Source organism: Drosophila mauritiana, chromosome 3R, assembly GCF_004382145.1.
Source record: "Drosophila mauritiana strain mau12 chromosome 3R, ASM438214v1, whole genome shotgun sequence".
Lineage (NCBI taxonomy): Eukaryota > Metazoa > Arthropoda > Insecta > Diptera > Drosophilidae > Drosophila > Drosophila mauritiana.
The window spans coordinates 21749950-21770416 of NC_046670.1; the positions used below are offsets into that span (position 1 = coordinate 21749950).

General features: G+C 45.3%; 6 protein-coding genes across 8 annotated transcripts; 3 read left to right on the forward strand and 3 right to left on the reverse strand.

Moving 5' to 3' along the window:
* Positions 1–168: 168 nt before the first annotated feature.
* Positions 169–8653, reverse strand: LOC117143983 (protein Lilipod). Of its 2 annotated transcripts, XM_033308924.1 has the most exons (9): positions 8231–8653; positions 4054–4178; positions 3798–3937; positions 3507–3737; positions 3292–3360; positions 1690–2192; positions 1398–1629; positions 1175–1331; positions 169–268 (listed from the first exon to the last, which is right to left on the reverse strand). In XM_033308924.1, the coding sequence occupies exons 1-9, from the start codon at positions 8303–8305 to the stop codon at positions 241–243; spliced, it is 1560 nt and encodes a 519-aa protein (XP_033164815.1). In that variant the 5' UTR covers positions 8306–8653; the 3' UTR covers positions 169–240. The 2 variants fall into 2 exon arrangements, with proteins under 2 accessions (XP_033164815.1, XP_033164814.1); XM_033308923.1 differs by lacking the exon at positions 169–268 and having other exon boundaries at positions 348–1331; positions 8231–8652.
* LOC117143984 (tetratricopeptide repeat protein 12) lies at positions 2320–3321 on the forward strand. Its single transcript, XM_033308925.1, has 3 exons — positions 2320–2781; positions 2835–2957; positions 3031–3321. The coding sequence occupies exons 1-3, from the start codon at positions 2384–2386 to the stop codon at positions 3245–3247; spliced, it is 738 nt and encodes a 245-aa protein (XP_033164816.1). The 5' UTR covers positions 2320–2383; the 3' UTR covers positions 3248–3321.
* Positions 8654–8878: 225 nt separating the features above from the next.
* On the forward strand, positions 8879–9603 carry LOC117144411 (complex III assembly factor LYRM7). The gene is made up of 4 exons (XM_033309551.1): positions 8879–8972; positions 9024–9167; positions 9224–9305; positions 9369–9603. Exons 1-4 carry the CDS (start codon positions 8952–8954, stop codon positions 9533–9535), a joined length of 414 nt encoding a protein of 137 aa, XP_033165442.1. The 5' UTR covers positions 8879–8951; the 3' UTR covers positions 9536–9603.
* Positions 9570–11674, reverse strand: LOC117144409 (peptidyl-prolyl cis-trans isomerase sig-7). Its single transcript, XM_033309550.1, has 2 exons — positions 9985–11674; positions 9570–9927 (listed from the first exon to the last, which is right to left on the reverse strand). Exons 1-2 carry the CDS (start codon positions 11625–11627, stop codon positions 9600–9602), a joined length of 1971 nt encoding a protein of 656 aa, XP_033165441.1. The 5' UTR covers positions 11628–11674; the 3' UTR covers positions 9570–9599.
* A 408-nt stretch (positions 11675–12082) lies between these two features.
* Positions 12083–16947, forward strand: LOC117143113 (SAFB-like transcription modulator). 2 transcript variants are annotated; one of them, XM_033307596.1, is made up of 9 exons: positions 12083–12347; positions 12474–12962; positions 13023–13050; positions 13221–13335; positions 13439–13485; positions 14371–15406; positions 15737–15886; positions 15939–16361; positions 16430–16947. In XM_033307596.1, the coding sequence occupies exons 1-9, from the start codon at positions 12228–12230 to the stop codon at positions 16803–16805; spliced, it is 2784 nt and encodes a 927-aa protein (XP_033163487.1). In that variant the 5' UTR covers positions 12083–12227; the 3' UTR covers positions 16806–16947. The 2 variants fall into 2 exon arrangements, with proteins under 2 accessions (XP_033163487.1, XP_033163488.1); XM_033307597.1 differs by lacking the exons at positions 14371–15406; positions 15939–16361; positions 16430–16947 and having other exon boundaries at positions 15737–15877.
* Positions 16948–16976: 29 nt separating this feature from the next.
* On the reverse strand, positions 16977–20056 carry LOC117143114 (serine/threonine-protein kinase Nek8). Its single transcript, XM_033307599.1, has 9 exons — positions 19308–20056; positions 19106–19244; positions 18759–19042; positions 18531–18704; positions 17966–18475; positions 17735–17903; positions 17492–17677; positions 17206–17438; positions 16977–17151 (listed from the first exon to the last, which is right to left on the reverse strand). Exons 1-9 carry the CDS (start codon positions 19991–19993, stop codon positions 17007–17009), a joined length of 2526 nt encoding a protein of 841 aa, XP_033163490.1. The 5' UTR covers positions 19994–20056; the 3' UTR covers positions 16977–17006.
* Between the last annotated feature and the right edge of the window lie 411 nt (positions 20057–20467).

A 20467-nucleotide genomic window follows, 5' to 3' on the forward strand; every position in this document is an offset into this window, starting at 1 on the left:
ATAGCCGGCCATTTGAGTGGTGAGTTATCGTTATCGAAGCGCGCAATGGTGAATATTATTTCAAAATGTGTGTTCCCACCAAAAATAATTTTTGTTAACCAAATAAACAAGCTGAAAATCATTTTACTAAAGTTTTTTATTTAACCGTATAGCATTACTTATATTTTTAATTAAGTCATTGAATCACAGAAATATCGTAGGTAGTTTCCCTTAAACTAGCTCCTTCTCGAAAAAAGGCATTCAAGCCAATAGAAACAATGAAGTTAGGCTGAAATAAAAGTTAAAAAAAAAACAATATTTAATTTAAAAGTCAGCAAAATGCAAGCGCGTAATTAAAAGCCATGATATTTCGATTAATTTAGTAAAATGCTTTGTTTATTATTATTTTTTATCACATAAGTTTTAGACGCTTGCTAGTGTGTGATTGTGTGAATATTGGGTTACAGATTTGAGTATGCCGTAAAATGAAATGAACACGCCTCATCGTTGCGCTGCTTAAGGAACATTGTTAAAATCTTATAAAAGTAACTGAAATATACGTGGATAAATAGCGAAAAACATGTATGAAATGGAATTCAACTATTCACTCTGAATGACAAGAAGTTGAGTGAAATACACGAAACTCTAAACTACGTCTACTGCAAACGATTAACTGCGGCTTATGTTGCACAATTACATCTTCTATTTACATGCTAGTTATTGGCGAGATTTCTGCGAATACAATATATCATGGTACACGAGTGCCATTGTTCTGTGTTTACTGGCACCACAGTGATATGCGGGTTCACCGTGAGGACTCTGTATAAAGTACAACAATTACGCACAACAGTTAACATTGCAACATTTAAATATTAGTATCAGTTCTGCACAACTATACGTGATCATATAACATATGTAAAGGTATATTATATAGTTTCAGCTGCCCATCTCCCATGTTTTGCTTGTGTCTCAACAGTTCATTTCGTTTGCCTTGCGACTAGCGGTGGTATTGCGACTGCTCTTACGACTAAGGTTACGATACTTGGTATAGAAACTTGTTAGGCTCTTTAGCGGCGACTCGACAAGGCGCCTCACTGCCTGTCGGTGTATACAAAACGCATTGTCGTGTCGCTTGCGCCAATATCAGTTGATGAAGCTAATGTAGTTAGTAAAGAGCACATAGTTCTCCACTAACCGGGCTCTTAGCTCCCGTCGCACCGTAGCCGTGAATTTGTTGGCCAAGCACAGGGCAGTGGTGGTTCCAAAGACCAAATTGTAAAGCAGTACAATCTGGAAGTTTCCCAACCACTCGATGGCCCCAAAATCGCCCAGCAGGTCAAAGTTTGTGATGCCTGTAAGAATCAATAATAGTCGCTTTTAAACATTATATTATTCATTAGTAATTTGCCACAGCTTACCTATGATCCTGCTGAGAAGCGGCAACGCAGACGACAAAATCAGCATGAAGCCACAGTTCAGCATTAGCTGCGGCAGCGACGTCTGGCGCCGCTTGGGACAAACCTTGCGCATGAACGGCATGCTGTAGAAGCCCACCACCGAGGTGGCGCCCAGATAGAAAATGAGACACACCTCCAGGCCGGCGCCAAAGGGACCCAACTTCGAGAGCGATGAGATGCCCAGTGCGAATTGCTAAATAAAGGAAAAAAACTCAATAAGCATTCGTCATACATTCACTGTAGTCAGACCTACCCTTGTGCTTAGTGGCAGCGCCTTTATGCCAATAAGGAGCTCTAGTGTATTCTGCACAACCAGCAGAATGGTAACACCCGTGCAGAAGAGCAGCAGCAGCATGGCCAGCGGATAGACGAATGTGCGTTGGAAGGTGCTCGATGTGCGCAGCTTGTCTAGTTCCTTGCGCTCGGAGTCCAGTTCTCTCAGTCTATCGTTGAGCTTGTCCACGTCGCTGGCCATTGCCTTGCGCTGGTATAGATGAGCCTGCGAGTGCTGCAGCAGTGGCTGGGGATAGAAGGTGCGCCCCCGTCCCAGACCAATCCCATTGCCAAGGCGACCTCCGTTGGCGGCATCCGCAATGCTCACGTTGTGCAGCTCGATGTGCGCTAGCTTCCGCTTCACGCTCGCCTCCTCCATGTAGAAGGCGCTAAACTCCTCGTTGACGTCGCGCAGCAGCATGGGTCGCACCAGCACCTGGTTAACAACGCCAAAGAGGCGCACAAAGCCATACGGGGTGCAAACTGTAAGAAAGCAAAACGGTTGTCCTGGTTACCAAACTTGTAAATGTGTAAGATCTATAACTTATTTCTCGTTGTGTACAAAACGTAAACAAAGGTCTCTATGACATATCACTCAACTTAGAAGACATTCTGTTCTGAGCAGTCGAACCAGTCGGTATCTTAACTAAATTTCTATTCCTTACATCTTCAAAATGGCAAGCGAGGAGGTTAAAGACAATGCCCAACTCAAGGCAACTATGTTGAACTGCAATTTGAAGCCCAGTGACGCGGATGATTTTGCTGAGTTCGAGGCAACCCTTGCGAAGATCGATTGTATATTGCAGAACAAGGCACCCTCTGATGATGAAGATTCAAAGGCAGGTGGCGATGCCAAGGAAAAGATCAACTTTGACAACCTGGATGTGGACAAAGTGCGGCTTAAAGTTAAAGAAAATCGCACAGTGATTAACAAAAAGACTCTAGATGAAGACAATGAGAAGCAAGTCAAGGAGATGAACCAGAAGAGTTTCATGGAGCAGGTGGAGAAGGATGCCAATGATCGCGCAGAGGCACGTGCCAAAGCCGAATACGAAGCAGAACTACAGAGAAGGTAAACTTAATGGTCTCCCTAAAATTATAATATTTATAAGCATAATTTTTTAGTCAGGGAAACGAAGCCTTTCGCAGCCAGAAGTACGAGAAGGCAATCCTACATTACGACAAGGCTATCATCAAAGTAAAGGACAGCGCCATTACATATTGCAATCGCGCCTTGTGCTACATCAAGTGAGTTACAATCTTCAAGCCTTATGAGCTATCCGAACAAGCCTCACTTCCTCATTTTATTTCCATCTACCAGGCTACAGAACTATAAGCGCGCCCTTAAGGATTGCCAGTACGTGTTGGAGAAACTGCAGGAGACTAATCTCCGCGCCTGGCTCTACCAGGCCCGCGCCCACAAGGGTTTGAAACAAGACGACAAGTTCGAGGAAAGCGTGGCCAAGGCACGTGAACACAATCCCAAGCAACTGGCCTACATCGACAAATACACTAAGCAACTGGAAGCCGAATCTTAAAGCACTAGAAACATAACTTATTTATTTTAGCATTATATACTCACTCAGCATAAGCATGACGCCCAAAAATGAGACACACGAATAAAGAAACGGCAGGTGAACACTGCCCAAATCTGTGAAGCATGAAAAGCGGAAATTAGAAATGCATTGTGCACCAGAACCGATCCCAATTTGGGGATGGGCTTGTCAGGGGCGCGGAAAGACAATTGACATTGGAATTGATCTCTTCCGCACCCGTGCATCATTAACATATACTCACTTAGAAACCAGAAGAATTGAAGCTTTTCAATGCCAAAGACTGCACTTAGGACGGCAGTTAGTACGAGGACAATAATGGCCATCAGCATAAATACTGTAAAGGTTTCGTAGACTCGCGGCAGGATGCCCTTCTTGTTGCCGACGAATCCCGTGGATTCCGAGAACAAATAGACGAATGGCAGAAAGATGAACAGTGACAGATTGGAGAACAGAAACACATGGTTCCACAAGCCTGTAAAGCGTATATTAAACGGGTTAGTCTGTGTTCCTCGTTGGAAAATGTAGTACTTACCCTGTATGAGTGAACTGTTTAGCCACTTCACATAATAACTGTTGGGATAGAGGAGTAGCACCTCGTTGCTGGCAATGGAAACGGGCAGCAGCATGGCAGCCCCCTCGGCAACGGCCAGTGTAAATGTGCACAGCCAAAAGCTATGGGGTTGGTTGGGTGGAAAAGGCAGAGGCAAAGAAAACCATTCGTTATTGCGAGTGCAAGGCAAGTGACGCGGCAATTAGCGACACAGGTTGTTGACCACTGGATGCCTCACCTTATGCGATAGACCAGCACCTCGTCCTCGTCATTCGAATAGAGATCGTCACGGTCGCGCCGCCTAAAACGTGAGACGACCACATAAGAGCTGGAGTACAGCAAGATGATCAGTAGCAAGAATATCTGAAAAGAACAATGCAACATGGCAAGTTAGTAAGCTTTATAGTTTTATCAGCTGAGTAATATTTTACTAGAGTATAATCAAATGTATTTTCCTTTAGAAACTGCAACATTTCGATCGCCCTCCGCAGATTGGTTAATTACGTAAAACCCAAAGTAAATTTAGACTCGATTGTCTAGTTTGTTTTATTTTATTGAGGTTTTCATAGCACATTTCCCCACATATTCTTGTGTTTAAACAAATGTCAAAAAGTAAACACATCACCCACGCATCTCCTTTGTTTTGTTTTCATAAATATTTGTCATTACCGCCAACTGTGTGCACATTAGCCAAAAACATTTTCGATTCGTTAAGTTAGGGAAATCTGTATTAATCTAGCTTGGTTAATATATTACTTATTGATACTGAAATGTGTACATGTTTCTGGGATTCTACGCGTTTCAGGGTCTTATCGTCAAAAACATTGCCAGAGTGATATGAACTTTTGTTTGTAGTAGACATGTTTTCAATTTCCGGTTAAATGTATACTTAAAATAATATAATGTATATAGAACAGGTACTCAGGTTTCTTTTGCCCACAACCCAATATCACCATAAACCACTTGGCAATCGATGAATAATTATGACCGCCAATTGGACCAATAAAGCTACTTTCGTCTGCGTTCAAAGGTCACAAAGGAAAGCTTATCACTGGCCGACGACAAAACCTGAAACATTTGATAAGAACTAGACCGATAGCGGTCATTTAAAGCCCATTGAATGTCAGCACCATTATCCGAGTAAATCCGAGTAGGTTGGCAATCTGAATCTTCATCAGCGATTTCCAAACATTGGACCCATAATTCGCAGGGTAAATATATTTTTGGGATCCCGAAATATAGATGCCAATCACATGGCACACGTCATATTTTCGCTTTTTTTGTGTATGCGAAAAGCGAAAACAAAACAAAACGTAAATGGATACGAAAATACAATAGTCTAGGCGCACAAATAAATCATTAAGCGAAGATACTTTTCATGTTCTAGCTGGCAAAAAACTTGGGAAAAAAATGCAGAGAGAGCAAAAAACAATTAATTTATACTCACGTCCCTGCTTTGTTTTGCTATTCTTTGTTTGTTATTCGAGATATTTTCAGTGGTATCTGTGAGATACTCTATTGCGTTATACAACGCGAGTTTTAATTAACTTTTAACTTCATTCTTGACCAGATCAATTAAATCAAATTTTCTTTAAATGCCCGCAGCGTTCCGCATTTTGGGACTCCAATCTTTCATTTTGCCATTCGAAATGACCTTCTTTTCAGTCAACATTTGAACAGTTTTCTCTGCGCAGTCGACAAAAAATATGATCAAATATTAAAAATTAAATATAGAGACGTAAATCGCCTGCTATCAACAGCGGTGTGCGTCGCTTTATTTATAGAAACCAAGTGTAGATCATGGAAAAATGTAGATACACTGAATGGCAAAACTATAAGGTTGCAGTATAATTAAACATCCAAAAGTACACATTCTGAGCATCTAGATATCGAGGCATTCAAATACTAAAGTGATATCCACAGAGCATTTTTATAGACTATGGCCAGCTATGCAGTTATGGAACGCAGTGTATTTTCTAGACTATGACGTGTTAAACTTGAAACACATAGGCGACGAATACCAACTGATATGAGAATCGTATAATATGTACGCCAGGCATTCCTGAATGGAAGCAATTGAGCCAGCGATCTTCAAGCTTAGTTTAGTGCTTGTCAGCCGAGAAAACGTGCAACTGCAGTGCGCAGCCGCAAGTGGCATTTGTCACGCTCCAAGCGATTTGGATTTGGCCAAACTAAACGATCTGTGCCTCGGAATTAGCCGCACTTGCATCGTAGGCGAACGGCGAGTCAATGACTTTACATGAACTCGAGGGGGAACACAACACGCCCATTGAAATGTGGACGACGACTTGGCTAAAAATAGCAGCTACGCCCAAAATGCAGCCAGAAGCCAGCGAAACGGCGACACCGTGGCCAGGCCAAAAGGAGGATGGAGGAGGATCGCCGGTCGGACGGGTTTTGGCTTGATTTGTAGACAACTTTGCCGGTGAATGGGCTGCGAAATATTTATACTTTTCTATACCCAATAGTTGTGCTGAACAGGGGTATATATTGTATTCATATGTGCTGCAAGGTGGGTTGGTCTACGCCTATTGATACCTCTTCATTTTATCAGTTAAGATTATTTTTTAGAATATAGAAGCCTCTCTTCAGATATGGGTCGCCCCAATTGTTTTAGTTACTCCAAATGAAAATGTGTTTTCTAATGAGGGGAACTGCATTTGCAAGACTCTCGGCCAGGGTTTAAGTTACTCAAGTCAGTTTCCTCATCAGACTTTTTCCTTATCACTACTTGGAAAATGACTAAGAACATAAGTGTGATGTTACACAATAAGTTTGTATGTATTTTCTCAGAATTTCTTGCTACTTCACTTGGCATTAGTGGTTTTAATTCGGGTTTGGCTCTAGGTTCCTGAATTATTTATGAGAGAGCTTGCATTTCATTATTGCTCGGAGTCCCACACATCACGTATTCGGTATGTTGACCCACATTCCGACGAATTATTCAATTTTCGGCAATACATTGCAACCAGAACCGTTGACTGAAACCGGTTTCCATTTCCTGGATCAGCCAGAACCCGATCGACAGAACCATCCTCAATGAAAGAAATGTGTATTTATAGGGGTACAAATCATCATCGGTGCAACCTGCAAGTGTGTTTAATCTACGCCAGTCTATGCCAACCCTTTCAAATGTGTCCATTTAACGCCTCGTGTGCCATTGTTTAAACAAATCCAACAGCTGGTCACGACAGCAGACACTTTCAGTGGCCCAGACGGTACCAAATCGTGACCACTAGCCGTGCACTTGAAATCTGGCCTGCAAGTGTGTTGGTCATTTAACCGAATTTTCACAAAAGGAAATTAATGCCTTGCGCAATAAATTAACATGTGTTTTTATTCGATTCAGTCTGTTGTTTACATAAATCACTGGTTTCGTTTATTACACGCCCAAAATTTCTATAAATAGTAGCTCGAGTGAAACACTTTCACTTGTTGCTTTTGCTTATTTTGCCTTTCTTTGTTTTTGCCTGAATTGTTTAATTTTTGATTTGAATTGCAAGTTCTATTGTATTGGTACCAATTAAGTGAAGTTTGTTGTTTATCTTATCGATACCTTGGACTTCTAGTTACCTTCCATTTTCCAAATAGAACAACCTAAGCATTTTGATAGGGCTTATGTACCCACAAGAACCAATTAACTTAAGTGCTACAATATTGGAAACTATGAATTAATGGAGCTATTTAAGCCTGCCTTCCATTTCGATATTTGAATTTAAATATTCAACAAGAATGGTATTTAAAACATATATTTTAAAAACCTATTGTTCTTAATTAATCTAATTATAAACCAGAACATGTAAAAAAAAGTTCTAATAATAAAATAGAAACGAAATAAGCTTGGTAATGGATGGATTGGTACAATTGAGTCAAATCGCGTGCCTTTAACAAAGTTAGAAATGAAGTATGCACCCATTTTAGCAAGTATCTCGCCGTCGAATCATCGATTGTGTTTAAGCTCTTTGATTAACAACAGGTGTCCGTCCGTGTGGGCCACTTTTCGTGTGTCTGCGTGATAATTTTCGCAGCCCAAATAGAAAGTGCAAGAAGAGAGTGGCTGCTATCGCTATCGCCGCCACTTCCTTCCCCGATTGTATATACAAAGCCCAAACGCAGGCGCCGAATGTGCTGACCAGTGTAGTCCGAAACCGATAACAGAACCATAAACAAATACATTTCTGTGGACGTCCAGCAAGTGATTTCTATGTTTATCAAAAGGCCAGGCGAAGTGTGTGTAATTTCAGAAGTCGCACGCATTTTACACCCAGCCACATGTACAGTTAGAACAACAACAAAAGGGACAGCTGCGCCCTGACTTCTTGTTGTTGTTTTATGCGTAGTGGGGTGGGAAATTGGGTGGAAAGGGGATGAATTCAATCAAGAAAAACACTTACAATGTGCTCGCGTACTGTATTGTGGAACAATTGCAGCTTTAGATCCGTTACCTCCTCCTCCTCCTCATCGTCCATGCCCACGAAATATTTGGACAATTTATCGCTGGTAGCCAGTTTTCCTAATTTTTCCTAGATCACGCCTCACTTAAAAATGTTACATACACTTTTGACAGTCGCCAGAGTCTGTCAAATTCCTATGGACAACAGTCCTTGTTAGTAAAGCGCTCCAGGGGATAAATTTTCTGAATTAAAATCGCTGTGGCGCTACACTGCCTGATTTCGCACGGTAATTGTAATTAATTTAGTTAATTTTTTGATGCCGCATTGCCTTTCGACCCGTTTTCCGCTGGTCACTACTTTTCTACTAGCATTCGATCCGATTTGCGACCGAAACGTTAAAAGATTTCTATAAACTGTCGTCGGATTGACCACATCTGCTAGTGGTGGGCAATTGACGATAGGTCGATAGCAAGTCGATAGCTTTCGATGTATGTGCTTATATTTTAAAAAGGAAAATATTGAATCTCTGAAAAAATATATGAATTGAAGTGAAAATACTGAATTTAATATTTTCATTAAGCTCTTTTATTAGAGGAATAAGTTATTTATATTCTGTAATATCAATGCAATATCTTCAAGGTAAAAAAACGAAACCCTAAAAACTATCAATAGGTTCAGACATTCTGGCAACCCTACACCTGTCAGCTGTTACCATACAAAAATGTCCAATTTGCGGCGCCAGGTAAATTAACTAAAAATTATAGGTAATCGGTTAATATTGTCTTTATTCCAGGTTCTCAGTGCTTTCAAGAAGCTCCACCGTACACGACAATACGTTTTCCAGGGGGATGCCAATGCCCTGGCGGCGGGACGACTAAAAATAAACGAATCTTTCCTGCAGAATCGCAATGAAAGCAGCGAGGATGAGATTCAAAAGGTTCAACAACTTTTTGTAAATTCTAACTAAGTAGATGACAATTTGGCATTTTACAGATGATCAAGCTGGCGCAGGACGTAGATTTGGAGCTGCGAACGAATGTCATCCAGGCCCAGAAAAAAGAGGACGGTGTTTATGGTCAGTGGGACATGGCGATTACATAAAAGAGCGCTCAAAGCTCAAATTTGGCTATATTTACAGAACTGAGGATCACGCCTGAGACAACGCGACTCGACAATGTGGTATTTAATCCTGACGCAATTATCGAAAAACCGCGCAGGCAACGCGGCGACAAAAACACTGAAGGTTGCTGCGGTGGCGCTGCGATGGCGGCGCTGGAAGCCGAAGTCCAGGCCCGCAACAAATAGGAATATATTTAATATTTAGCTGTAGTCAAGATGGTTTTGTTCTGATTAATTACGTCGTTTATCTTTAATTTCTATGATGTTTCTTCTTCGATTTGTGACTACTCTTTGACTTGGACTTCTTCTGCTTGGATTTTGTACTCTTTTTGCGTTTGCTGCGTTCGTCCGACGATGAGGAGCTGCTAGAGCTGTCCTCGGAACTATTTGAAGATGTGGAGTCACTTTCGGATTCCGAGGAACTTTCACTCGAATCTGAACTGCTGCTAGCTGCTCGTTTAGATTTCTTGGCTTGCTTTTTGCTCTTCTCCACTGAAAGTTTCCGTTTCTTCTCAGGACTCTTGTTTCGGCTTGAGTGAGTGTCCATTCTATGGTCTTCCCGATTCCTGGATTGTTGTCTGTAAAAAGAGAAATGTTAAAGATTCTGTATACATCCAGTTGCTTAACATTTTTACCTTCGCTCTGGCGATCTTCTTTGATTCCTGGAGGTTTCTTTATGCGAACCAACAGCGTCATCGTTACGTCTTCTTTCTTGAGGGGAATGGAATCGCCTGCTGTCCTTGCGATCTCTGTTTTGAGGTGGTCTTTTTCCAGTTTGATCCCTAGATCTAGAACGCCTTCTCTCGTTTTGTTCCCTTGGCCTAGAGCGTCTTCTTTCCTTTTGGTCCCTTGACCTAGAACGTCCCCTTTCTGATTGGTCTCTAGGCCTAGAACGCCTTCTGTCTTCTCGATCTCTTGACCTAGAGTGCCTTCTTTGTGTTGTATCCCGAGACCTCGATGACCTTTTTTCATTGCGATTCCTTTCGCGATTTGAATTCTCTCTGACTGACTCATTTTGCCAATTTTTTGATCTAGAACCATTTTGTTCTTCTTTTTCCTTTGATCTGGTGCGTCTTCGCAAGTTCTTTCGATCATCTCGTTCGCTTTGCTCTTGGTGACGCTGTTCCCTCGCTTTTCTTCGCTCTGCAGAGCTCATCCTGACTCGAGAATCTTCCGTAATTTTGCGCTCTTTATGGTATTCTGTTCTGGACCGCCCATTGTTGGGTTTCCTGTGATCTTTGTCGTCTCGCAAATTGTTAAAATCCAGCTTTCCATAGTCGCCCTCAATACCACGTCCTTTGCCCCGCCAGGTGACCTTGGAAACGGATTGGGAGAAGTCCACGTGGATGCGTCGATCGTCGATAAGCACATTGTCCATTTTGAAATAAGCGGCCTCACAAGATTTTTGTTCCTCGAACTCCACAAAAGCATATTGCAGGGAATCTCCTGTTTTTCGGTCACGAATCACCTCGCATCCTTTAAGCACGCCGAAGCTACTAAAAATTATCTCCAGATCATCGTCGGTTGTAACAGGATTTAGTTTGCACACGAACAACACATTTTCTGGCGGTGCCATGTCTGCATCGGGTAAATCGCCGACAATCTCAAGGATTGTGGCTCGAGCCTTGGCCTCTCGTTCGGCCAGCATCTCTTGCATCTCCTCCGCGGTCATGCCATCAGTGTCATCGATATCCTCGTCGGCAGCGATGCGTCCATTCTTCATACGCTCCGCACTGGGCGAAGGCGAGCGACTTGGAGCCTGAAGGCCGCGCGGATTAGGAAACGGATCCTCAAGAACAACAGTGTGTGTGATGCGTATATCCTGGTAAGGACGGAAGCTGTCGTCCACAATAGCGTCGTTTAGCTTGCGCAGCACCTCGTGACCTTCCACCACTTCACCGATAACGCAGTGGTTGCCGTCCAGCGATGTTAGGTTCTCACCTAGCGTGAGGAAGAACTGGGATCCCACCAGATTCTTGCCTGCACTGACCAGCGATAGCATTCCGGCACTGGAGTGGTTAATCTTGGGCAGGAACTCCGCTTCGAAGAAGCGCTTTTGCGGACCCTCCACCACGCCCCAGATTGATGACCCGCCGTCTCCAGCTCCACTCGGATCGCCGGTTTGGGCGATGAATCCCTGCTGCACCGTGTGAAATAGATTGAAGTTGTAGTACTTCAGGCGGCACAGCTTGAGGAAGTTTAGACAGGCGGCTGGGCGCTCGCTGATGAACAGGTCGACGGTCAGGTCACCGATCGTGGTTTCTATAACCACCGACATTTTGCGAATTTACAGATCCCGGCAAAAATCAAGGTATAAACAAGAACAATATAGAGGTGGAGAAACATCGATGCCAACATCGATGTTATCGATGTTTTCGAGGAATCATCGATGTTTTTTCATCTCTACTGCGCATCGAAGGAAAAAAGTGTATAAATTGCAAGTATAAATTAGTTTTCCAAATTTTCTTATTCAAATATTTATTTAATGTGACTTGCTGGTATTAGTATTATATATAAATTTTGAATAAAACATTTTTTTATTTTACGTACCCCAAACTGAGAAAAAAGTAAATAAAATACAAAATGAACAAAGAAGTCCATACCTGTAAATAGTTATTTACGATAATAAGTTAAGCTTATTAGTTCATCCGATACTTGACATCGATTGAATATTTTAAAAGCAGACCGTAACTTAGTAGTCGCCATTTTCGATTGTCATTCGATTATTGTGTGTGTATCAGTGAGTCTTGTCAAAGAATTTTCACACGTTTCGAGACTGGAAGAAATAAAAAAAATAGAAATAGAGAATTTCATTCCAATCTTAAAAAGCAACCAAGTACTAGTTAAGCAAGTGACCAGTGATTTAGCGCAAAGCATAATGCCAGAGGCAGGAAAGAAAATCGCGGAGTTGCGCGTGTGCGACCTAAAGAGTGAGCTGGAGAAACGCAACTTGGAGACGGTCGGCCCCAAGGCGGTGCTCATCGAACGCCTGGAAAAAGTAAGTCCACACATATGTATGCACTTTAAATCGCGGTTCAGTGCCGCTGGCGATAAATATAGTGATGCAATTGCCGCGAATGTACGACTGTGTGTAAGCAACGCCTGGCTTTTTTCTATTTTCAAGTCACTAAGAGCGGACGGGCTTGACCCGGCTACCCACTTGATTGTGCCGGGCGCGAAGGCCAAGAAGCCGTTTGCCATGCCCATGAAGGATCTCCAGTCGGAGGTGGTGATCAAGGAAGAGCCAATCGATGCCGATCAGGAGGAGGTGGAGGGGGAACAGCAAGATGATTACGAGAACGGCAACGCCTTCTCGCATCATGCCGACGACGATGGGCATGAGATTGACCAGGTGGGTGATGTGGACGATGAGTGTGTGATCCTGGATGACGACGATGAAGAGGATGAGGATCAGGTGTACGACGATGAGCCCCAGAACGGTGATGGCGATGCCGAGGGGAAAGCTCAGGAAGATGGAGCCGAAAACAATGGCGACAACCAGGCTATTATCCATGGTGAGGAGGAAAACACCGGGGACACCGGAAATATGGACAATGACGAGTCAATCAATTTGACAATTGGGGAGGACGAGCAGAAGCTGCTGCACGATGAGGTGATTTTAACTATCCGCCCTTAAATTGATGCATTCTAATCCAATTTGTTTTGTTTTCAGGCTTCCGACGACAAATCTATTAAGGCTGGTATGTTTATAGAGCAAAAAGCCTGTATATTATAGTGATCCGATAGCATAACTAAAAACATAGACGATTTGGCATTCAGAATTATCATGGGTTTTGTATATAATCAATTAAGAATTTCGAGAAACAAGAAATAAAGCAAATAGGCTAATAAAAGTTATACTGATTAACAGTCAAACCGGCCAATAAATCCGAAAAGTCTAACTCGAAGGATGCCGACAAGAAGAATGACGATGGAGCTCGCTGCAAGAAAAGGGATGAGAAATCCTGTGATAAGAAGGACTCTAGGTAAGATTTGCAAACGTTTCTGTGATATGACTTCTAAAAACATAATTTATTTTTTCTTTTCATTTCGCCACATGATTGTGCCATAATTTATTATGGAAAATAGCGATCAAAAGTCCTCGGGAAAGTCGTCGAATCAAAAGGACGATAAAGGTAAATTAAGTTAAAGTTTTAGCATGAATAAGAATGGTGTGTTCGGATGGTCTTGCGTTGGGAATGATCAGACCAAGCATGAACCCTGTTAAGGTCGAAAAAATTGACTAAACCATTGAGGAACATGTATCAAAAGACCGTGCAAGAGAGTGTGAATTTGGTTGGGACACGGACATGGGACGCCTATCAACAAGGATGCGAGAATTCGGCTCAGGAGCAGCGATGCAACTTAAATTCAGCAATTCGAGTTAATCTTAAAGTGTTTGTTCCAGTTAACTTCGACGGAAACTTCATACTAATCAAACACACATCCCAATGTTATCCAAGGAGTTTATAACATTGGTCATCAATAGGCCTATGTGCAAATACTCCGTTGACGGGCCTATAATATAAAATGATGGTATCTGGAGAGTAAATGGATGGCAGGATGGTACCTTTCCTTTACTGCAGCTGGGAAGTGCGGATATTTCTAATTCTTCTCGGCAGATAACTACTGGATTTGGATTGCATCACTTATTTCGATCCTGACTAAGATATGCTGGCCTTTGGATGATGATGAAAACTGACAGCTATTAAAACAGTCAGCTCTGGATATGCTGCTCTATACTCTGGACCCCCTTCAGCAAAAAGCGAGCCTGCTGCCGCGATGGATTTTCATCATCAACCCAATCAAATTCATACTCTCTTTGCTTCGTTAGGTGAAGTTTGTCGGTAATCTTACGATTGTGCTCTAAACTCCAACATCTGCAGCAGCTACAAAATGTGTGCGTTCACAAAATGCTTCCCTTAAAACGTATCATAAACAAAAACAGTTAACCAGTTAAGCCCACTCAAAGCTCTGACCATATCTCTCTTCCAATATTATTATTTACATGGAACTTGCAGAGAAATCGACAGCAGCACCTGGTGCCACATCCTCCACTGCATCGAGTGCCGCTGGCAGTAAATCGGGATCCGGTTCAAGTGCTGGCAATGGTACCGGGGCCAACTCAAACAACAAGCAGGCGACGCTGTCGCGTAATCTCTGGGTTTCTGGGCTGTCCACTTTAACCCGTGCCAGCGACCTTAAGGCAATCTTCTCCAAGTTTGGCAAGGTGATTGGGGCCAAAGTGGTCACCAATACGCGTACTCCGGGCACTCGCTGCTACGGGTACGTGACCATGTCCTCCTCGGCTGACGCCTCGCGTTGCATCGAAAATCTGCACCGCACCGAGTTGCATGGACGCATCATTTCGGTGGAGCGTACCAAGAACGAGATTGGCGGCAGCTTGAATTCCAAAGAGGGCAAAGGCAAGACTCCGGGCGACGCCGGAAACAAGAAGAAGGAAGACGACAGTGGCAAAAAGTCTGGTAGCGGCAAGGGTTCCAGCTCCAACGGTGGCGATGACAAGAAGGGCGGCGATGGAAACGGCGACAGCAAGTCCGTTGGTGGCGATTTGAAGCGTGATGGCAAGGAGAGCAACAGGGACCGCAGCCGTCGCAACGATGACCGGGGCAAGTCGTTGGCAAGCCAGGATAGATCGCGCCACGATCGCGAGCGATCCGCCAAGGGTAGTCAGGATCATCGTTCGGGGCGCAATCCACGCGACGTCGACCGCGAGATTCAGCAGCGCCAGAGGGAGCGCGAGCGTCGTCAACGGGAGATGCTATCCTACCAGAAGATACGTGAGGAGCGCGAGCGCCAGCGCCTTCGGGAAAGGGAGCGTGAGCTGCGTGAGGAGGAGCGTCGCCGTCGGGAGGCCCGTGAGCGCCAGCGAATCGAAGAGGAGCGTCTGCAGGAAGAGCGGCGCAAGCTCGCCGTGGAGCGGGAACGGCTCGAGCGGGAGAAGGCCGAGCTTTTGCGGATGGAACGCGAGCGCCAGAAGCTGGAGAGAGAAAAAATCGAGCTGGAACGCCTCGAGCTGAAGCGACAACAGATGAAGTATGCTAAAAAAAAAACCAAAAACAGACCGTAATGCGTTGCACTCGTGCCAACGCAGAGGCGACAACACAGATATACCAATATATTTATTTTATACTCTCTCGGAAAGCATTTGTCCTTGTGATTAGCGTGTTAAGTTGCAGCCTCCACGTTGTTTCTTCAACTCAAATTGCTTTTAAGCGGAACGTTGATAGGCAAATGCATCCTAGTCTAAAGTCTGAGTCTGATACCCCCACTTCCCTCCAGAACCGACATTGCCAGCATTACTAACTCAACTCTTTTATTTCTTCCATCTCTCTTCCTCTCAATCTTGTCGATTTACACAAACAGGATCATGGAATCCCGCGATGATCCTGGCAAGCGCGGGGTAAACAAGCGCTCCGACGACCGCTATGCAGAGGTTACTGATCGTAAGCGCACAGCTATTTTTGATGCGCCACCACCACCGAGGTTCGACACGAATCTAGTCAGCTCCCGCAGGTAAGATTCTTCCACAGAAAATAACTTGCGAGTTACAATTATGCCTTTGCAGCACCTATGACAAAAAACACGATGACTACGGATCCTCGTCGACGACCAAGCGCGTGCTGGATGACTATTCTAGTTCCAGCAAGCGGTTGGATTACTCCAGCAAGCGTAACGACTACAGCTCTTCTGGATCCAAGCGTGGCGCTGTCGATGATTACACTGCCGTGCCCACGAAGCGCTCCAACGATTATAGTGCCTCTTCTTCTAGCAAGCGCGACGACTATAAGCGCGATGAAGTGCGTCATTTGCCACTTTCAGGAACTGTCGGCGGCGGCTCAAGCAGCTCGTATCTACACAAGAACAACACAGGCGGTGGCGGAACCGGATCCTACGTCCACAAGAACAACACCAGCAGCACTGGCGGGCGCTACAACGATTCTGATCGCAGCAACACATCGAGCTATAGACGCGACGACTCCCACAGCCTGTAAAAGTTTTAACAACGAAATTAAACTAGCTACGTTGGATTCTAACTATTCTAATTTCTTATTATAGCGGTAACAAGCGTTATGACAACTCCAGCGGCGGCGGGGGAACCTACGGCAGCAGCTCGAACAGCGTTAACATCTGGGCCCCATCATCCGGTGGAAGCAGCTCTCACCTGGGCAGCGGTGGCGGCGGCGGCGGCAACCAAATTAAGTCATACGGCAACAACGGCCTGTCCTCGAATATGCACAGCACCAATTCGTGGCAAAAGTCTGCTCCCGTTGACGACAACGGTTGGCGGCAAGTGCCCGCGCGCTTCGATCGCGGCTACAACGAACGTTCAACCGGCTATCAAGGGCAGAGTGGGGGCGGAGGAGCAGGCGGAATGTACGGTGCGAGCCGACCCGCCCAGGATCGCTACAGCGGACCAGTGTCGCGCTACTAGGGAACGTGCATTTACATAAAATGAGGCAATTCGAATTTCGAAACATGCATCCCCACATCCAACACACCCCCCGAATGACTTTTCCAGCAGCGCCCAGGAGCGCTGCTCTTAATATAGTCCACTTTAGTTGTAGTTCTAAAACATAAATTACATTTTTAAACAAATAAAAAAAAACAAACAAATATGTAGGATTTAATGAACCTAGACGTGCGGGTAATCGCCTTCGTATGAGGATATTAGTGGCGTGGTCGTGTCAACCAGCACCAGAACGCTATGCGCCAAGGGATAAACGTCATGCACCTGGACGTAATAGCCACGGTCGCACTGCTCCTTGGAGGAGAAGAGACTGCAGGAGATGCAGGTAAATATAAAATCCCTGTCGCAAAATGACTAAACTTACGCTAATATATCCACCGGTTCGAGTATCAGCTCCGACTTGTAGACCGAGGCCAGAAAGTTTGTAAACGCTGCCGTGTTGTTTCCCAGCTCCAGTTCGGTGTTGGGTGTGCAGATCTGCAGTCCTAGGCCACAGTTAGTCGAACCAATCCCCGGCAGGCCATTACGAGTACCCCAAACGGTGATGATGTTGTCTTCCGAGGCGACAATGGTGCACTGGTCGCTACAGTTTGCCTTCTGAAGGCGTCGGTTTAAAGGGGATTTCTCTACTTACACAGAATAATACAAACCACAATATACCGAGACTTGACAGAATCCACCAGGGTGGGGTGTTCAACCGAGTTGCAGTGCCTGATTCCCCGCTGACCCTCCGCATTTCGGCCCATTGTGTAGACATAGCCGCCCTCCACCAGGAACACCGAATGCGTGGACGAGAAGCACGCCTGGGTCACCTTGTGAGGCAGTTGGACTTTTTTCTGTGCATGAGAACTATAAGGTAAGCATAAGTTGGTAACTCAAGATTGTGGACCTACAAAGGCAGTAATCTTTGCCGGACGTTGGAAACCGAGTTTATTGTAGTCATTGCTACCACAGACGTGCAGTTCTCCGTTGGCAAATAACACGGCGGAAGTATCAGGACCGCAGTAAATCTTTGATGGCTTGGTCTTCACATGCGATAGCAGAATCTTTTGGGGAAATTTCCTGGCGGGATTATGTATTAAGAGATAGATGGCAATAATGAATTTTAATCTCGAAGAACCCACTGTTGCTGCTGATAATTTCCAAGGCCAAGGGCTCCGCATGTACTGGTGCCCCAGACGTAGACCGCTCCCTCTCGGCTCAAGGCCAGAACGTGCTGGAGTCCAGCGGCCACCTGCTCGACCCGGACATCTGCCAATCGGGCTATTAGCTTGGGGCTGTGGTAGTTGCGTTGCTCGTCCTGCCCCAGTGCCAAATGGGCATTGCTCCCGCAGCTTAACAGACTTCCCGCCTGGGTAACCAGGATTGTGAAGCCATCCCCGGCGCAGGCGCTCACCACATGGTAGTTTCGCACGCTCTCCATACGACTGGGGTAGTGCTTCCAAGCCTCCAGTGCTGTTAGACCCAGCTGGCCGTGGGTGCCCTCACCCCAGGCGTATGCCGATCCGTCCTCGTTGACCACCACGAAGTGGGAATCCGACATGGCTACGTCCACGATGACAGCCTTCGGCGGCAGTTGGATGGGCGCCATGCTGAAGCAGGTGCCGAAGGCCTTCAGCTGGTATAGCACAGATCTGCAGGTGGGCTTCTGGATTAGATCGTCGGATTGGACGTTGACTAACCCATTACCGTTTCTCGAGGCTCTCGTACGGCGCCGCTGTATCCGCAATCATCAATTGCTTTGTCTCCGTCTGGGCGGTGGGCAATTCCAACTCCATGGACACACTGCTGTGGGCGGCGGCTGGATCAGGAACAGTCAATTGGTCGCTACCCCGACCTCCCACATCATCCTCGTAGGAGTACCTGCGAGATCGTGAGAGTTCAAGAGCTGCTGGTGGCACGAGAATTCAAGCATACCCTTTGTTCTTTCCCAGGCTACGGAATATTAGCGGAATCCAGTAGACCAATACCTCTGAGGCGGTAGGTCGCCGTGGTGCCTCCACTTGAAGCAGATTGGACATTAGACTGCGCAGTCCCGATGTGTAACCCGAAGGCACGGGTGTATAGTTCCCTGCCATAATCTTGGTGACCAGTTCGGATAGATTGGAGGCAGCAAAGGTCTTCTTCAGGCAGCACATCTCGCCCAGAATGCAGCCCAGAGCCCAAATGTCACTCTTGTTGTCGTACTCCTTACCCTCGCACTGGAAACCATGGCAGTATTAGGGTACAGTGACATACATATATCGACCCATTAAACCTATTACCATCTCCGGACTGAAGTAGTAGGGTGTGCCCAAAACAGTCTGGGCATGTATCTTGGTGTTCATTATTTTGGATATGCCAAAATCTCCGATTTTCACAATGCCTCGCCTGTTCAGAAATACATTAGCGGTCTTCAAATCCCTGAATTCAAAACGAATATGGTAATCAATTCTCTTCTAGAATATATAACAATGACTTCGTTACCGATGCAGGATGTTCTCCGAGTGCATGTAGTTGATGGCACTGGAGATCTGTTCGAATACGGCTATTATATATCGTTCAGGAAAATGCAATTTTCCCTGCCGCTCGGCGATGATTTGGGCCAGTGTACCTCCATCGGCGTACTCCATCTCGATGAGCAGAGTGTTGTCCTTGATGAAGCTACCGAGGTAGCTCACAATATTCGGATGATGTAGTTTCGAGAAGACTTCAACCTCGTTCATGGCCAGATCCCGACCAGGCGGGGTCAACTCACTCAGGTTGATTTGCTTGAAGACGATCTGGTGCCCGTCGGACTTGCGTCGGTAGAGGATAGCGATGCCAAAGGATCCCTGGCCCACCAGCCGCACCTTTTCATAGTTAGCCAATTCAGGTCCTGCCACGCCCACTACCGCCTCCCGTGGAACACTAAGCTGCAGGAGGCTCTCCTGTCGGTTGGGCACCTGTGCCTTACTGCTCGACATGGCCTCCGCCAAGGAGGTACTCGCCGCTCCAGTGGTGCCGTCCGTTATGGTAAAAACCGTGGGCAGTACACGAGTGCAAGTCGATTGCTTCCGCTGCGTAGTCTGACCCAGGGGTAACTGGAGCGAACTCGTGGTCAGTGTGGTGGCGTCGGTTATGCGACCGTTGAAAATGGGCAGGGAGCTCGCTTTGGCCCGGAACTTCTTCATCGCCTTCGACTGGACACAACCTACGCCTTGGCCGTCCAAAATCAAATCGTATCCTGCCTATTGTATAATTATCCTTTGGCATGTTCCAGTCATAGTTGTGGTCACAATGGTTGCTAGGTAAAGTGGGTGACACGACGTCTGTTTGGGTGGACCCGTGCTCGCGTTATCAGTGGGCTCGCTAATTGGACAGCTCGGAACGAGGGGATACAATCAGAAGCAATTGGAGCGGAAAGAGGACGACAATATTTGCAGGGCCACGATTCTAAATAATCGATGTTAATTTCTCAGTTTCAAGTGGTTTGAGAAAATCAAAATGAACAAATCGCTTAAGTAATTGTTCTAAACATAATGCTACATATATCCCTAAAATTCGTTCTCAAAAATCAAAACATCACACGGTATTCTTGTCCTTCATTGTCATTATCCTGTTAGCCAATTCGCCAAGGATTTCCAGCATTCCAACCTAAAATATTA

What these genes read in the sequence shown, in the direction of transcription:
- LOC117143114 (XM_033307599.1), bottom strand. Translation starts at nt 19,993, where the DNA reads ATGAAGAAGTTCCGGGCCAAAGCGAGCTCCCTGCCCATTTTCAACGGT. An exon ending in AGCCTGGGAAAGAACAAAGG is followed by an intron (nt 18,705 to 18,758) that starts GTATGCTTGAAT and finishes ACGATCTCGCAG; the next exon opens with GTACTCCTACGAGGATGATG. An exon ending in GGAAATTATCAGCAGCAACA is followed by an intron (nt 17,904 to 17,965) that starts GTGGGTTCTTCG and finishes TAATCCCGCCAG; the next exon opens with GAAATTTCCCCAAAAGATTC.
- LOC117144411 (XM_033309551.1), top strand. Translation starts at nt 8,952, where the DNA reads ATGTCCAATTTGCGGCGCCAG. An exon ending in GCGAGGATGAGATTCAAAAG is followed by an intron (nt 9,168 to 9,223) that starts GTTCAACAACTT and finishes GGCATTTTACAG; the next exon opens with ATGATCAAGCTGGCGCAGGA. An exon ending in AAAAGAGGACGGTGTTTATG is followed by an intron (nt 9,306 to 9,368) that starts GTCAGTGGGACA and finishes CTATATTTACAG; the next exon opens with AACTGAGGATCACGCCTGAG.
- LOC117143983 (XM_033308923.1), bottom strand. Translation starts at nt 8,305, where the DNA reads ATGGACGATGAGGAGGAGGAGGAGGTAACGGATCTAAAGCTGCAATTG. An exon ending in GTGCTGGTCTATCGCATAAG is followed by an intron (nt 3,938 to 4,053) that starts GTGAGGCATCCA and finishes CCAACCCCATAG; the next exon opens with CTTTTGGCTGTGCACATTTA. An exon ending in GCTTCTCAGCAGGATCATAG is followed by an intron (nt 1,332 to 1,397) that starts GTAAGCTGTGGC and finishes TGATTCTTACAG; the next exon opens with GCATCACAAACTTTGACCTG.
- LOC117143984 (XM_033308925.1), top strand. Translation starts at nt 2,384, where the DNA reads ATGGCAAGCGAGGAGGTTAAAGACAATGCCCAACTCAAGGCAACTATG. An exon ending in GAAGCAGAACTACAGAGAAG is followed by an intron (nt 2,782 to 2,834) that starts GTAAACTTAATG and finishes ATAATTTTTTAG; the next exon opens with TCAGGGAAACGAAGCCTTTC. An exon ending in CGCGCCTTGTGCTACATCAA is followed by an intron (nt 2,958 to 3,030) that starts GTGAGTTACAAT and finishes TCCATCTACCAG; the next exon opens with GCTACAGAACTATAAGCGCG.
- LOC117144409 (XM_033309550.1), bottom strand. Translation starts at nt 11,627, where the DNA reads ATGTCGGTGGTTATAGAAACCACGATCGGTGACCTGACCGTCGACCTG. An exon ending in AGAAGATCGCCAGAGCGAAG is followed by an intron (nt 9,928 to 9,984) that starts GTAAAAATGTTA and finishes CTCTTTTTACAG; the next exon opens with ACAACAATCCAGGAATCGGG.
- LOC117143113 (XM_033307596.1), top strand. Translation starts at nt 12,228, where the DNA reads ATGCCAGAGGCAGGAAAGAAAATCGCGGAGTTGCGCGTGTGCGACCTA. An exon ending in CTGAAGCGACAACAGATGAA is followed by an intron (nt 15,407 to 15,736) that starts GTATGCTAAAAA and finishes TTACACAAACAG; the next exon opens with GATCATGGAATCCCGCGATG. An exon ending in CGCGACGACTCCCACAGCCT is followed by an intron (nt 16,362 to 16,429) that starts GTAAAAGTTTTA and finishes TTCTTATTATAG; the next exon opens with CGGTAACAAGCGTTATGACA.